Source organism: Panthera pardus, unplaced genomic scaffold, assembly GCF_024362965.1.
Source record: "Panthera pardus isolate Hobbes unplaced genomic scaffold, ASM2436296v1 HiC_scaffold_25, whole genome shotgun sequence".
In the NCBI taxonomy this organism is placed as follows: Eukaryota; Metazoa; Chordata; class Mammalia; order Carnivora; family Felidae; genus Panthera; species Panthera pardus.
Window position 1 is genome coordinate 27,789,918 of NW_026526821.1, and position 15,607 is coordinate 27,805,524.

The 15,607-nt window shown below is 54.1% G+C and overlaps 2 protein-coding genes across 3 annotated transcripts in view; one reads left to right on the plus strand and one right to left on the minus strand.

Moving 5' to 3' along the window:
* Positions 1-852: 852 nt before the first annotated feature.
* Positions 853-7,088, minus strand: SRXN1 (sulfiredoxin 1). The gene is made up of 2 exons (XM_019458920.2): positions 6,753-7,088; positions 853-3,109 (listed from the first exon to the last, which is right to left on the minus strand). Exons 1-2 carry the CDS (start codon positions 6,984-6,986, stop codon positions 2,906-2,908), a joined length of 438 nt encoding a protein of 145 aa, XP_019314465.2. The 5' UTR covers positions 6,987-7,088; the 3' UTR covers positions 853-2,905.
* Positions 7,089-7,130: 42 nt separating this feature from the next.
* Positions 7,131-15,607, plus strand: part of FAM110A (family with sequence similarity 110 member A) — a 134,421-nt gene continuing 125,944 nt past the window's right edge. Inside the window, exon 1 of one of the 2 annotated variants that reach the window (XM_053890372.1) lies at positions 7,131-7,244. The gene's annotated coding sequence lies outside the window, so the exon portion shown is untranslated. Of the gene's footprint in view, positions 7,245-7,350; positions 7,862-15,607 lie in introns of those variants that run through there. The other variant, XM_053890371.1, reaches the window with a different exon arrangement.

Here is a 15,607-nt window from a genome sequence, read left to right on the forward strand (position 1 = left end):
AGGAGCGGACGGGGTAAACAGAACCTGAAACTCAGGGCAGCTGATGTCCCGCCCTCACAGCCCGGCCCCTCCCTCCACCCTCTTCCCACAGCCCTCGCTCCGGAGGCTAGAGGCCCCGCCCTGCTCCGGCAGGCCAGAAAGCAGCGCCACCTGCTGGCGCAGGAGAAAAACGCAGCTCTCAGCCTCCACTGAGAGCAACCAACCAGCCAGTTTCAAAACCCTGCTCCCCGTCTCGGACAATGAACAATCCCAATTCCGTTCCAAGTCGGTTCCTCACCGCCCTCCCAGCGTCTAGCAATGTCTAGACCAAGCTGCCTGCTTGGGTCCTATCTGCAGGAAGGGAAAGCCTTCTCAGGAAGGGGCAAACATTCTGGTACCTTAGACCCACTTGCGGGTCAGGAGGTGGTTACTCACATGAGCCAGGGGCACCTCATGACCGCAGTTTACAAAACGTGCCCTCAGCTTCCTGACCCTTGGTACAAATCTCAGGGGTAGGCAGTCCGTTTGACAGCTTGGAAAAAGTCCCCAAGGAAGGGCTTGCCCCGTGTCACCTGATGAATGAGGGTACAAGCTGATCCCGTAACACGGGCTCCGGGACCCAGCCCAACGTGTGTGGAGGGGGGGTGTCACCATATTTGAAGAGAACTGACTCAGTCTAGATCAGTGGTCTCAGCCTGAGGTCCCCGAATGGCAGCAGCAGCAGCACCTGGGAATTTGTTAGAAAAGCAAATCCGCTGGTCCCACTCCAGACCTACCAAGTCAGAAACTCCGGGGGTGGGGCCCAGCCATCCGTGTTTTAGAAAACCTGTTTGAGAATCTAAGCCGGCGGTCCAAAGTAACTATACCCCCTCGTTTTCATTAAACAAGCTTTTATTTGGGAATGCTTTTTGGTTTACATAAAAGTTGCAAAGATAGCAAAGAGTTCCTATATACTCTGTACCGGGCCTCCCCTCCCCCATCACCTTCCATTTTCCATGTACATTTGTCAAAACTAAGAGACTGACATTGGTAGGTTATTATTGAGTAAAATCCAGACCTTGTTCAGAGCTCCAATTTTCCCACCACTGTCCTTTTTTTGTTCTAGGATTGTCACACTCCATTTAGGACTACATTCATTTTCAGTTTCAGCTGGTCACCTCAGTCATCTTTCCCTGGGATGGAGAATGGGTGGGAGAGCAGTTATCTTTGTTACTGAGCTGGGGAAACTGAGACTGGAAAACACCTGGTGACCTCAGGTCACCCCAGAAGGGCGATGACAGCAAAGCCTGCCTCACTCTGCACCCTTCCTGCCCCTCTTCCTTTCACCCAGGACTCTTATTTTCAGAAGTCCCTTTGGAATGTCCCACCTGGCCTACCTCCAACAGCCATCTCAGACCCTGAGATGCCTCTATTAGAGCAAGCCCAGCCCTGGGAGAGGTCCACCCCTGCCCCGTTGCTTCTTCCCCTAGATTGAGGGGCCGGGACAATGTGTTGGTAATTAACCCTGGCTTGGGCAGATCAAGGCCCCGTACAGAAAGAAACAGTTATTTGCCCACGCACAGCCATTTGTGACTCATGAAAAATGCCACCAATTCTTTGCAGTTTCTCCCAGTAAGAGATGTAGTCTGTTTTGCCACTCCTCGAATCCAGGCCAGTCGTATGATTTGCTCTGACCAAAAGAACTTTGCAGAAGCGACGTCTTACCAATTCTGGGCCTAGAACCCAAGAAGCCTTCTAGCTTCACTCACTCTCTTGGCACTCTGACACCATCTAAATAAGCCTGAGCTGACCTGCTGGAGAGACCACATGGGGGAGGACTAAGTCAACCAGGCAACAGCCTGCCAAATGCCCGACAAGTGAATAGGGCTATCTTAGACCATCCAGCCCCATCCAAGGTTAACGGCTGACGGCATGCAGCCTCAGGAGTGACCCTGGGCAAGACCAGAACTGTCCACATGTGCCCAGCCTAACCTGCAAACCCACAGAACTACAGGCAAATGAATGATGTGCTTTTAGCTGTCAAGTTTGGGGATGGTTTGTTACACGGCAAAGACTAACTGATACACAACTCCTCATTTCTCTCTTGGTAATGGGATTCCACCTTTATTTCAGGAAACAGTGCGCCAGTCCCAGGAGATGGGATACGAAGGGTCTCCTCAATATGACAGTTCTGTTCCCTGCCATCTAAACTTTCTTTGCAGCCAGGGGTGGGAATGGTAGCCGGTTTGGGCCAAGGAGACCTAACGGAAAGATGCAGGGGGATAGAACAGGAAATAGGCCTCCGAAAAAGGTTTGACTTTATGATAGAAGTTGAGAGTGGGCTTGGCCCTTCCTCCTCCCCCGCACCTTTCTTCTTCAAATGCAGCCATGATTCCTGGAGGTACAGCTGCCATCTTGGACCATGAAGTAACAAGCAATAAGGGAGAGGCCAAAAGGAATCACAGAGAGGTGAGCTCTACCTTCTCTGGGGTCCTGCACCCATACCGCCTGTCTCCAGAATTCATGCTCTGTGGACGAACCTCTCTTTGTTGAAACCACTGCAGCCTAGGCTTTCGTCTACTCGCAGCCGAATGTATCCCGCATACTGGGAACTACACAGACAACAATGCAGAAGGATCCTTGTCCTTGGGACTCTGGAGCCAGGAGTCTGTAGCTCTCCAAACCCATCTTCTTTTCCATCCCATTCTCTCAAAAATACCTCGAGGTCAAAGATAGGACCCCATTTTCACAGCAGTGGGATCTGGGGCTCCCACGCTGTTCAGGAAGGAGTCCAAGGCCTTGCAGCGAGTGGAACAGGTGCTCAGAGTCAGACCTCCCCCTCAGGCACGGAGAGGCACCCCTGTACGCTTTCTGCATGGCCCAGCCCGCTGGAGGCCAAGTGTGTCTTCTGGGACCTTCGCAGGGCTGGCAGGGGCCACGGCGGCTGCTATTGTAAGTCCGGCGTGGAAGCGCCCAGGTACACCCTGAGGTCCGAGAGGGTGGACTGGACGAGCTTGGCGGGGATGGTCTCTCGCTGCAGCTGCCGGTAGGCTGCGTAGCGATGGCAGCCGCCAAAGGAGTAGAAATAGTCGCCACCCTGGGCCCCTTTGATCCAGAGGACGTCGATAGGGGGGACGCTGTCGGGATCCTCCTGGAGAAGAGGGTACAGGGTCAGTGAACACGGCACAGCACTTGGTGGTTTGCAGAGGAGACGCTGTCGAGCTCCTACAGGGTGCTCACGCTGGATGGTGAGAGCCAACTGTTAAATACTCGGCAATTTGGGGAGCTGCTCGATAGCTTGAAAATCAGCCACGGTGGTTTACATCAGGGAAACGAGCCGGTGCCACGAGTCAGGGCTTTCCCCCCTGCTAGAGGCCAGGTTGTTAAACACTTGTGTTTATTATTATGCCACAGACACGCGATCTGTTGGGCCCTGTTCTAGACTCTGGGAATAAGGTACAGCCAGAATGGGATGGACACGGCCCCTGCCTTCATGGGGCTCCAGTCCCGTGGGGCGGATGGAAGGGAAAAGTGAGTGTTGGCGTGATGGATGCTAGGAGGACGGTGACACAGGTCGTGGGTGGCCACGGGGCCTGAGGTGACAAGGGAGCAGACATCGAACACAGAGGAGCCAGCTTGGGAAGAGAGACAGGTGCAATAGTTTAGAATCAGGGCCAGACTGCCTAGGCCCAGGCTCAAATCTCAGCTCTGCTACTGAACTGCTATGTGATCTTGGACAACTAACGTCTGTGCCTCAGCTGTCCCATCTATCAAATAGGGACGTCTTAGAGGGAACAGCAAATGCAAAAGGCCAGAACAAGTTCACTGTGTTGGAGGCACGGGCAAGGAGGCCAGTGTGATCAGAGTGGACACGAGGTCAAGGGTACAACAGGTCAGAAAGGTCAGCAGGAGCCAGACTGGGCAGGTTTGTTTCTAAGAGCAGTGGGTAGGCCCTGGAGTGTTTTAAACAGCGGAGGGTGATGTGATTTGATGACCATTCTAGGAAGCTGTCATGAGAGAGCAGGCTCGGCGGGGCAGGCAAAGTCAAGAGCAGGTGAGACCGAGGTGAGGCCTTAGCAGGCGTCCAGCGAAAGACGCTGGACAGGGAGAGGAGGACAGGTTTGGGACATGGGGGCAGATCTGAGATGCACGGGGTGATGTAAGGAGAAGAGAAAGAAGAGAACCTTAGTTGACTTTCTGTTAGGGCCCTGAGCAGCCAGTGCAGAGCAGTGGTCCTGTGAGTAGGGAGAGCCTGGGGTGGGGTCGAAGGACGGGGCACAGTGGGGAGACCACATTAGACAGCGCCCATGGGTTCTCTTTTTTTTATGCTTATTTGACAGATTTATTGATACCTTTATTCCACAAATGATTTGTAAGCAGTAATGCCCAGGGGTTACAGGTTGGGACTCTGGAACCCCAAAAAACCTGAGTTTGAATTTCAGAGTCTCCCCTGAGCAGCTAGCGGACCCAGAGCAAGTAGCCTTGCCCCTTGGAGCATCATTCCTCATCTGTAAAATGGGAGTGGGCCCTCTATAGGGCTGCAGATGAACAGTCACAGAGCTGGTGCATGTGAGGCATAGAGCACAGTCTGCCTGGCAGTGGGGCACTAATGAGGGGCAGTGTGCTGGATGGGCCAGGTGCTGGAGGTGTGATGGTGGGTGGGCAGAATCACAGTCCCCCGAGACGTCCATGTCCTAATTCCTGGAGCCCGTGAACATGTTACCTTACAAGGCAAAAGGGGCTTTACGCATGGAATGCAGTTAAGGATCCTGAGATGGAGAGATTATTCTGGGTTATCCAGATGGGCCGAATGTAATCACTGGCGTCCTTGAGAGTGGAAGAGAAAGGCAAAAGAGGAGGTCTGATGGTGCTGGCTTTGAAGATGGTGGAAAGAAGCCATGAGCCAAAGGATGTGGGTGGCCTCTAGAAGCTGGGAAAGGCAAGGAGAGGGATTTTCCCTGAGAGCCTCCAGAAGGAATACAGCCTTGCTGCCACCTTGATTTTAGCCCAGCGAGACCCATTTTGGACTTTTATATATTTTTTACTATTTTTAAGGTTTATTTATTTATTTGGAGGGAGGGAGGGAGGGGGAGAGAGAGAGAGAGAGAGAAAGACAGAATGGGAGAGGAGCAGAGACAGAGGGAGAGTGAAAGAAGATTCCAAGCAGGCTCCACACTGTCAGGGTGGAGCCCGACGTGGAGCTCAAACTCACAAACCAGGAGGTCATGACCTGAGCCCAAACCAACCAGCCGCTTAACCAACTGAGCCACCCAGGAGCCCCCTCCCTCCCCCCATTTTGGACTTTTAAACTACAGAACTATGAAATAATACATTTGTATTGTTTCAAGCCACTAAGTTCCTGGTAATCTGTTACAGTTGCCATAGAAAAGGAATACATGTGGTTAGTATTGTTTTAAGCCACTAAGTTCCTGGTAATGTGTTACAGTTGCCAAAGAAAAGGAATACATGTGGTTAGCAAAGACAGGCTTGGTTCTTGCCCTCACAGAGCATATGCTTCTAGCATGGAAGCCAGGTGTCTAAACAGGCCATAAAAACCCAGTGGGATCAGAGCTATGCTGGTGGGCACGCAGGTGTCTGGGGGCCCACAGGAGGCCACTAACCCAGTAGGGGGCATCGGGGAAGACACTGAACACTGGGACCTAGAGAGCAAGAAGGAATTAGAAACAGTAGAAATGGACGAGTTCCGGCAGGGATCAAAGCCCGTGCAAAGGCCCCAGGGTGGGAGAGCACATACACGGCTAGATCCTTCGCGAACGGCCAGGCACCATGCTACTGGTGAGGAAACAGCCAAGATATGACAAAGCCCCTGCTTCTGCGCATGAGGTGGGGAAGGCAGACGATAAAACACAAACAAATGTATAAGTTAGGTGCACAGAAGTGCGTTATGGAGAAATACTTCGGTTTATAAGGGGAGAACTTGAAAGCCAGGGCTCTGTTAGCCAGGGTGGAGAAGGGGGTGCTGAGGCCTGAACCAAGAGAGGGGGCAGGTTTTGTGGCTATCTGGGGGGAAGCAGCTCCTGGTAGAAGGAACAGTAGTGCAAACTCTAGGTCTGAACACCATTGTGAGGAGCTGTGGAGGTGTCTGGTGGGGCCTTGGGGTCTCACAAGGTCACCTGGCAAGGGTATGATGGGGTAAGATGACCTATGCCATGCAGGCCTAACCTGACACAACTCTTCCCTCCCTCCCCCACAGTTCCTGCCGGGATCGTGTCCCCATTCTTGAGCACCCTCCCTCAATGCTGGGGCTGACCCCTGTCCTCTCCCAGTTCCAGTTTAAACAAGGCCCACCCAGCAGACATGACATGTCCAGAGCCACCGACTGTGACAGCCAAACGTGACGGCACGGCTTCACTCCAGCGAGTGTGGTGGCTATGCTGCGGGGCATCGGGGTCAGTCTGTGCCACTTTCAAAGCGCTTGACCTTGGACAAGTTACTTAAAAAAAAAAAAAAAAATCCTTCGGAGCCTCAGTTTCCTCGTCCATAAAAGAGGAACAGTATCCACCTGACTAGATACAGCACTAGAAACAGCTCCCGGGGGCTGCAAGTGCTATCTTTATAAATAGACTCAGCGATCGTTATTTTAGTTATCTGGTCCAATCTCCTGCTGGCCCGAGTGAGGAAACAGAGGCCCAGAGAGGCCCAGCCCCTTGCTCAAGGTCACACAGCAAATGCTGAGCTCCGGCGGCGCCCGGAACCGGTCCCGTCTCGCGTCCGGGGCGACCTCCCTCCTGCGGAACCCTCCCGCCGGCCGGCCTGCCTCCCAGGGGCCTCACCCGGATCGCGTCCACGAGGCTCTGCACCTTAGCCGGGTCCAGCACGGACGGCAGTGGCCGGATAAGCACGCGCAAAGGGACGTTGTGCACCGCGGCGATGCAGCCCGAGTGGATGCTGCCGCCCTGCGCGCCGCCGCTCGGCCCGGGGCCCCCAGGGCCCCCCCGGCCGACCCCGGCCCCGGCCCCGGCCCCGGCCCCCGCCCTGCCCAGCGCTCCTCCGGCTCGCAGCCCCATCGCGCCGCCGCCCGCCCGCCGCGCAGCCTCCCGCGGGCTTTAACCCCGGCCGGGCCGTACCACTCCGCGCGGGCGGCGGGGGCGGGCGCCGGGGCGAGAGCGTGCCTCCCCGCCCCTCAGTGGTCCGGCCCCGCGCTCCCCGCTCCCGGCGCGCGGCGGCCCGCGCGGCCCTCGGGCTGTCCGCCGGGGGGCGCCCCGCAGCCTCCCCTCCGCCGCGCCGCGTCCCGGAGTGGAAGCGCCCGGGCGGGCTGACTCAGGGTGAGTCTGCAGGTCGCGGGGCGGCGGGAGGGGCGCGGCTGACGCGCCGGCCGGGGTGACTCAGGCTCGTGGCGGGCGGGGGCGGGGACGAGGGGGCGGCCGGACCTGCGGAGCCAGGATGAGTCGGCAAAACGCCGCAGTGCTCGGCTGCCCCGGCCCCCTGGGAGCCTTTGCCGGAATGGCCAGGGAGGTGATACTAATACCGACAGGAGCCAAAGGACGAAAGCTGGCGCCGGCAGACACTCTTCTGCACGCTTTGCATGTGTATTAACTTATTTAAGCCTCCAAACAACCCCGCCAGATAGGTGTGGCCATTATCCCCCTTCTACAGATAAGTAGACTGAGGCGCGGCGAGCTTTAAATGATTTGCCCAAGGTCGTGGAGCCAGTTAACGTGGCCGAGCCCGGGTTCAGCTCCAGGCTGCCCCTCCAGATTGCATTTTGTGCTTCACTGCTGGCTGCCTCTGTGCAGCCAAAGTAACTGTCACAAGGAGCCTTCTGGAATGCTGCTGACAATGTGTGGGCACTGCCCCAGACACGCGGACTGTCTCATCGCATCCTCGCTGCACCACTACGATGTAGGCGTTGGGGCCAGAATTATTGCACTGCTTTTCCAAGGTAGGGCAGCTGGAAACGAAAGTCATCGGAGCCTGCAGCCCCGGGGCCACTTACAGGGCCACCGACACCTGTTTACGGATGTGGACACGAGGCTGCAGGGGGTGGTGGTGATGGCTTGGGTCCAGATATGCTGAGTGCCAGCCCCACTCTCTCCCCTTCGAAGTCCTCTCTCCCCTCTGGTCCGGGTTCAGCACCCATTGTTTTCCGAGGCCAGGGGGAGGTAGGCAGAGGCTCCTGGTTTAAATTCCAGGTGTTGATCAGCCATCTATGGCAACCTTAGGACTTTGGCCCAGATATGCTTGGGTTTGGATCCCCATTTGATCACTACCTAGCTGTGTGGTCTCAGGCAAGTTGCTTAACCTCTCTGAGTCTCAGCGTTCTCTTCTTTTAAAATGGTTGTGAGGAAATCGTGGGAACACTTAGAGATAATGGCCAATGGAGGGCAGCGTGGGCGGTAAGTCAGTGTTTACACAGCAGTAACCAAGGAAAGTGACTGGTTCGATCGTGAACACCCAGAGCGCTGAAGGGGAGGCCATATTTGACTGAGAGCATCAGGAGAGGGTCCCTGTGGCCGAGGCATTCCGACTGGAAAAGGGCTTGGTCTTGGAGAGGGAGAGGGAAGAAGCAGGTGACAGTTTAGGGTGTAGGCTCTGAGGTCACATTTGAATCGTGGCTCTGCCACCTGGTAAACTGTGTGACATGGCGTGTGTGGGGGAGGGTAGCTCCCCTTCTCTTGCCTCAGTTTCTTCTCTGGTTCGCCAGGAGAGTAGATGAGAGTAACACACTAAGTGTTTAGAAAGGTACTTGGCGCCTGCAAAGTGCTGAAGAAAAGGCAGGCAGCAAGGACATTCCACAGCCACAGTCGCAGCCTGAGCTCAAGCAAGGAGGCGGGGCGGGTCTCAGACCTGGCGACAGACAGACAGGCCTATCTGGTTTGATTTTCCTCCTCCTTCCCCTGGTTGCCTCTGCACGGGGGAAATGCAGAGTCACTCTCTTGCCTGGAGAAAACCAGAGACGGTGCGTCCTGTGGGGAGGGGAGGCTGCCGCCTGGGCTGGTTACTGACGGGCCTGAAGTCGTGAACGGCCCGTCGCCCAAAGCTGTCACGAGTGTGGATTGTGAGAATTCGCCTAAGCGTCCGCTGCATTGGCCCCGTGTGGCCACGGTGGGCAGCAGGTTCTTCGGTTTTCGTCCTCTGGGTCCTAGGTTTTAATCCTTGACTTGCCCCTTGCGGTCCTCAGAAGGCTCCTGTAGCTGAAAGCGCTCACATCACTACACAACAAAGGTAGAACTTAGGACGTCCCTCGTTGCTTCTTTTTGAGAGTGAAGAAAGCTTTACTAACCATTCCTTACTGGTCTTCCCTGCCCAGGAGCCTTTTCCCCCTATCGTTTTGGCAAGAGTTGTATCGCATGCCCATGCCCAATGGCCACGATTGGCGTAGCTTCATTGGCGGAAGTCGGAGAGCTGGCCTCTACACAGTACCTTTGTGTTTCATTTTGGATTCTCCCAAAAGTAGACGCTGGGACAAGGCCTGGGCGCAGGTAGTCTATTTGGGAAATGTTCTAGTTACTACCGCTGCAGAACAAACCGCTCCAAAATTCAGCGGCATAAAATCACCACTTTGCTATCCTCGCAGATTCTGTGGGTCAAGTCCTCAGACGGGGCATGGTGGGGACTGCTTGTCTCTTCTCTACAACGTCTGGGCCATCAGCCAGGTGACTCAACAGCGGGGAGTGACTTGATGGCTCCGGCTGGAATCATCTGGAGGCGACTTCATTTACACATCTGTTGGACGGTATTGCCTGTCAGCCGGAACACCTCCATGGGGCCTCTCCATGGGGCCTGGGCTTCCTCATAGCTGGCTTCTAAGAGTGAGTGTCCTAAGAGAACCTGGCAGAAACTTCATGGCCTTTTCCAATCTAGTCTTGGAAGTCATGTAGCATTCTTCCTGCAGTGTTCTATTTGCAGGAGCTGTCACAAGTGTCCTCCCTCTACCCCGGCTCAAGGGAAGGGAAGGGGACAGAGACTGTCTCTTGATGGAAGGAATAGGAAGGTTCTAAAAGAGCTTGTGGGTGGGAGGTGTTGTTGTGGCCATCTTTGGAACACACATCTACTGTAGGAGGCGATGCCAGGAAGTAGTGGGGAAGGGAGAAATGCCAATAAAGGGTATATGCTGATGAGCGGGTTAACTGGGTGGGCAACTAGGGCTCACTCCTGCTAGGGACTCTCTGAAGAAGTGTCCTGCATCGTGCATCAGAACTGTCCCTCTGAGGGACAGGGGGCTGAGTATATGCTCACTGACTCCTGTCCCTCCCTGGTTGAGGGTGGCCTGAAGATGGGAAATTTCTGCCATTTCTGGTCTCATACACCAGGCGTTTGGGTATGCAGAAGACTTTCCTGAATGTTTGGGAAGATGAAAGGATTTTGGTGCCATAAGATGAACATTGCATTTTAGATTCCCCCCCCCCCCCCCCCGAAATGCGCTTGTCCATTTCTATGTACAGGATCCTGCCATGTTGCTTTGGTCTCATTGTCTCTCCCTTGTTTTCCTCTCCGTCTTCTCTTTGTCGTTCGTAGCAACCCTTGAGTTTCCTGTTCTTATTTTAGGCAGGAAGTTGGCTTCTGTCTCCTGCAGCTTCGGTGCCTGCGGGGCATCTCCTTGGGGGCTTGGGACAGTTTCACACTTAACCGCTTCTCATAGTCACAAAATGACTGCTGGTGCCCGTGGGGACAGGCTCCTTCTTCACTTATGTCTTAGCTCAGCTCTCACTTAGCTATTATTCCAAAATACCGTAGACTGGGTGGCTACAGCAATAAATGCTCATTTCCCACAGTGCTGGGAGCTGGAAGTCTGAGATCGAGGAGGGGTGAACCCCTTCCCAGTTCACAGACTGCTGTCTTCTTGCTGTGTTCTGGGCGAGGGAGCTCTCTGAGCTTCTGCCCTCAAGGGCACACATCACATTCATGAGGGCTCTGCCTGCCCCCAAACCCCACCTCCACATGCCATCGCACTGAAGATCAGGCTTCCACATATGAATTTCGGGGGGGGGGGGGGGGGGGAACGCACACTCAGTCCATAGCAGTTCACGTCCAGAAGAGAGAGAAACCTCCCTCAGCGATGATGGGGTTAAAGCCCTTCTCTTGGGTCTGGTTCGGCTGGCTTGAGTCAGGATTAATAATGTTCCCCAGAGACATGCCATGTGGGAGCTGCTTAAGCATGGGTGTTGGAGCCTGTCACCCACTGGGGTGACCGGGACTGGCCCAGAGGAGACCAGTCAGCCACACCCCTGAGGTCAGCCTCCTTTGAGCCACTCAGGGGGGCTCAGGGATGGGTGGATGTCTGGACAGATGTGAGGTTTGTTGCTGAGGAAGGGAGGAAGTGAAGGCCTGAGTGTCAGTGTCAGGGGCTCTTGGCCCACCTTGGATTTCAGCTGAAGTTGTGGGGGGAAGCTCTGTGCAAGCCGGGACTCACCCAGCACTGCCAGCTTCCCAGCCCACGCTCCCTGTGTCGTCTACATGTTCCATCCCTGCGGGAGCTTTGCTCATTCACCAGCACGTGCCAGAGATGTTAGGGTGTTCACTTCTGGGGACAGGAGCTGGGGGGCAAAAGCCAGCCTTCCATTGTCATGGGTGGGCACATTGTGAGAGGTGTTCCAGACCATTTGGAACTTTCCAGACCCTTTGCAGACACCAGCAGTACCCAGCCCTGTTGTTGTAGCAGTGACCTCACTAACACACTCTCTGTCTTATTCCTCTTGCCCGCCCCCCACCCCCCCACCCCGGGTTCCTAGGATCACCTCCCAAAGACACTGCCTGCACTTGAATCTCAGGCTCTGCTACTGGTGGGGGGAGGGGCACAAAACTAGGGCAAAGGGGCAATTTCATAGGTCATCCCCAATAGTTCTTCCTGTTGCCTGGGTTAAAATTACACATCTCTTACTCGATGTGTGACCTTGGGCCAGTCAGTCCCCTGTCTGTGCCTCAGTTTCCTAACCTGCAAAATGGCCATAATCATGTCACCTAATTTGTAAGGCTGTTTGTTGGAAGAATGAAGAGAGAGGACGTGGGCAAAGTCCTTAGAACAGTGCCCAACACACTGTAAGTGCTCAATAAATATGAGCTGTTTGATTACATTTTAAATTAATAATAGATCTTGAAGGTCTCTCCGTGCTTTTGGACTCCCAGACTAGTCTCAGTGTGTTAGCCAAGATTCTTGTTTGCAAGTGATGAAAGCCAGTGTGAATTAGCTTAATGGAAATGGGGACACTTGGCTCCCTTGACTGTGGGGTGAAGCCGGGCCTCAGAGAAAAGTGGGTTCAGAGATGTTTTCTCTGTCTCTCGCTGGACAGAGGGATTACCTCCACCTTTTGATAAGAGAAGGTTTAGACGAGAGAGGTTTAAAACACTAAAAGTGTAACCTTTCATGGAAAAGAGTCTGGAAATAGGAAATCTGGGGCTGGGTTGGTGGCCCCATGGCCACTAGGGGCACAGACCCTTTCTATCTGTCCACTCCATCTTTTTAGAGTAGGGCTTTTATTCTCAGATTGCCCTTCTGGATTAAGATTGATGTTCAGGGGCGCCTGGGTGGCGCAGTCGGTTAAGCGTCCGACTTCAGCCAGGTCACGATCTCGCGGTCCGTGAGTTGGAGCCCCGCGTCAGGCTCTGGGCTGATGGCTCGGAGCCTGGAGCCTGTTTCCGATTCTGTGTCTCCCTCTCTCTCTGCCCCTCCCCCGTTCATGCTCTGTCTCTCTCTGTCCCAAAAATAAATAAAAAACGTTGAAAAAAAAAAAAAAGATTGATGTTCAAGTGTCAGCCTGGAAGGAGGTAGAGAAGTGGAAAGGCAAAAGGTCATGACCCCCTCCTTTTTAGGGGGCTGTCTCGGAACTTCCGTATAATCCGTTCCCTTGCATGTGCTTGGTCAGAACGTGGTCTCACGGCCACCCCTGGCCGCAAGGGCAGCTGGGATATGTAGTCTGCATTCAGCGTGGCAATGTGCTCGGCTAAAACTGGAGTTCTCTTACTGAGGAAAGCGAGAAGGGATAATGGTAAGTAGCTAGCAGGTCTTATGACTCAGAGAGGCAAAGAGAGGAAATTTCCAAATTCTAGCCAGATGCCCACATTTGAGCCAATCAGCCATGACCATGAGGGACAGAGACTTTTTTTTTTTTTTTTTAAAGCATAAGCTGCCTTTATTGATTATGACTTAAATGTATGTAGTTCATTAAAAAATAATTACTGGTCGTTCATCTGCTATCGGCTAGGCATTGTGCTAGACCTAGGGGATTTTATGATGAGCAAAAAAGACACTTCATTCTCAGTCTCGTGAAGTTTATAGTCTGGTGGAGGAGACAGATAATGACCAAATAATCACACTGGTTAACGGAAAAGTGTACTGATGGTAAGTGCCCTAAATGAAGAGCATGTGGCCCCTGAGGAAGTGACAATGCAGCTGGGAGATGAAGGATGAAAAGGGGCTTAACTCCTGAGGGTGGCAGTGACAGCAGTTCAGATAGAGTATGTCACTGGTGGCGAGAACCGCTTATGCAAAGGCCCTGTGGCAGGAGAGAGCAAAACTGCTGCAGCGAGGCAGCTGGCCACATGGTTGAAGATTCAGCTAGAATGACTGGAAGAGCCAGGCCAGGTAAGGAAGGCTTCAGAAGTCACCCTAAGCGCGTTCCACTCCCCCGCCCAGGATGTCGTTGAAGTGTTTTAAGTAGAGAAGTGGGGGGAGTGGTAGTGACATGATCAGTAAAGATCACTCATTTTTGAAAAGAACCCTATGGCTGCTGTGAGGAGAGGAAGGGAGGTGGGGGAGGCAGAATGGATCCAGGGAGGCCAGTGAGAAGGCTGGTCCCATTGTCCAGGTAAGAGTTGATGGTAGCTGTGGACTAGGGTGGGGATGGAGAAAATTGAGAGGAAGCTGGTGACAGATTAGATGCTAGGGCAGGGGAGACAGAGGTGGGAGAGGGGACTTCTGGGTCTTTTGGCTGCAAGATGGGATGGGTGCTGGCGCCATCCACGGAGGTGGGGAACCCTGGAGGAGAACCACACCGCAGCCTCCGACTTGGGCTGGTCTGCGTGCTGTTGGGATATTGGGAGTGGAGGTGGCCTGCAGGCAGATACAGGTTTGCAGCTTAGAGAGGAGGTTGGAATTGAAAATGTGAATGTGCACATCTGCTTGTGGGTGGAAACTGAGGCCATGGGTGTCATGAGCTCATTTTCCCCCCCGAGGGTACAGTGAGAGGAGGAGAGCCTAGGAGAGAACCCTGAGGAACACAAACCTTACAAGAAGGAACAGGAAATGAGTTTCCTTCCTTGGGTGCGGATACGAGCGCCTGCAAAGTTGCTAGATGGAGGACCGGAGAGCTGAGCCCCGGAGGTCTTCCTCTGAGAGGACTGTGAAAAGCAGAATGGATTGTTCTGCCAGTTGAGGCGCTGAGGGCTACAGCGGGGCAAGCCTGAGCTGCCAGACTTCAACAATAAAGACACTCCCGTCACAAACCGCGAAGTCCAGAGGCAGCATCCTGAGCGGGCTTCAGGGACGTTTTGTCAGCGCTCCCTGGTGTCATCAGGGATATGGGCTTTTTTCGTCTCTCGGCTTTGCCATCCAGGGGGTGGGCTTCATGCTAAGGCTGGTTCCCTTCAAGGTCACGAGATGATAAGCTTCCTCGTTCACGTCCAGGGAGAAGAGAGACTTGGCTTCCTTTCTCTTAAAGGAGAGGGAGAAGCGGACTTTCCTGAAAGCTTCCAGCGAGCCTCTCCTTAAGTTTCACTGGCCAGAACTGAGTCACCTCCCCATTTATCAGCCCCTAGGGGGTGAGATTACTTTTTATCCGGTCAGGACCACCCTTTAAACTGATGGTCAGGTCCCAAATTGCATGGCTGCCAGTCAAGGAGGGAAGGACGGGATCTAGATAGTGAGAATCAGCATCGATTCCCATCTCCCTCTGGGGCGCCTTCTGTATTGCATGCTAGAGAGTTAAAAACTACATTCTCAGACTTCCTTGCAGTCAGGATAATGACAGTGAATTAGGTTCCGCCAGTTAGATGCCCCGCTGCGGAGTTCGGATGGCAGAGGTGGGCAGGGGCCATTTTCTTATTGCCTTGTCTCTTGCTGCTGGCGAGATGGTCATGGAGGCCCTAAGTTTTCTGTGACAGTGTTCCAGTGTTGGGCCACCAGCACAGTGGGAGACAGGAGACCGTTTTAAAGGCAGTGGCAGCGGCCCCCTGGCCCTTGGGTCACACCGAGAGTGCTGTGTTCTTGAACTCAGTAGTTCCAGTGAGACTGCTGATATCCCTGTCTGGTTTTGGAGGAAGTGGCTGCTCCCCTGGTGGGCTGGTTCTGTGGAGATGTTCTAGGGGGTCCAGCTGAAGGCTCTTCCCCTTTGGTCCTTCCAACAATTCTGTCAGCAGCAAATCCCTGTGTTAACCACTTTCTGCTTCAAGGGGATTTAATACAGGGAATGAGATGTTTGTAAAATATGGGTCTAGCGTGGGTTCTGTTCCCTGGGTCTGAAATAAACGTAACTGACACAACCCCAGGTTAGAAGCAGTGTGGGGGCTCCTGGGGGGCTCAGTCAGTTGAGCGTCTGATTTCGGCTCAGGTCATGAGCTCATGGTCCCGTGGGTTGGAGCCTGACATCAGGCTCTGTGCTGACAGCTCAGAGCCTGGGGCCTGCTTTGGATTCTGTTGTTTCCCTCTCGCTCTGCCCCTCCCCCGCTTGTGCTCTGTCTCTCTCAAAAATAA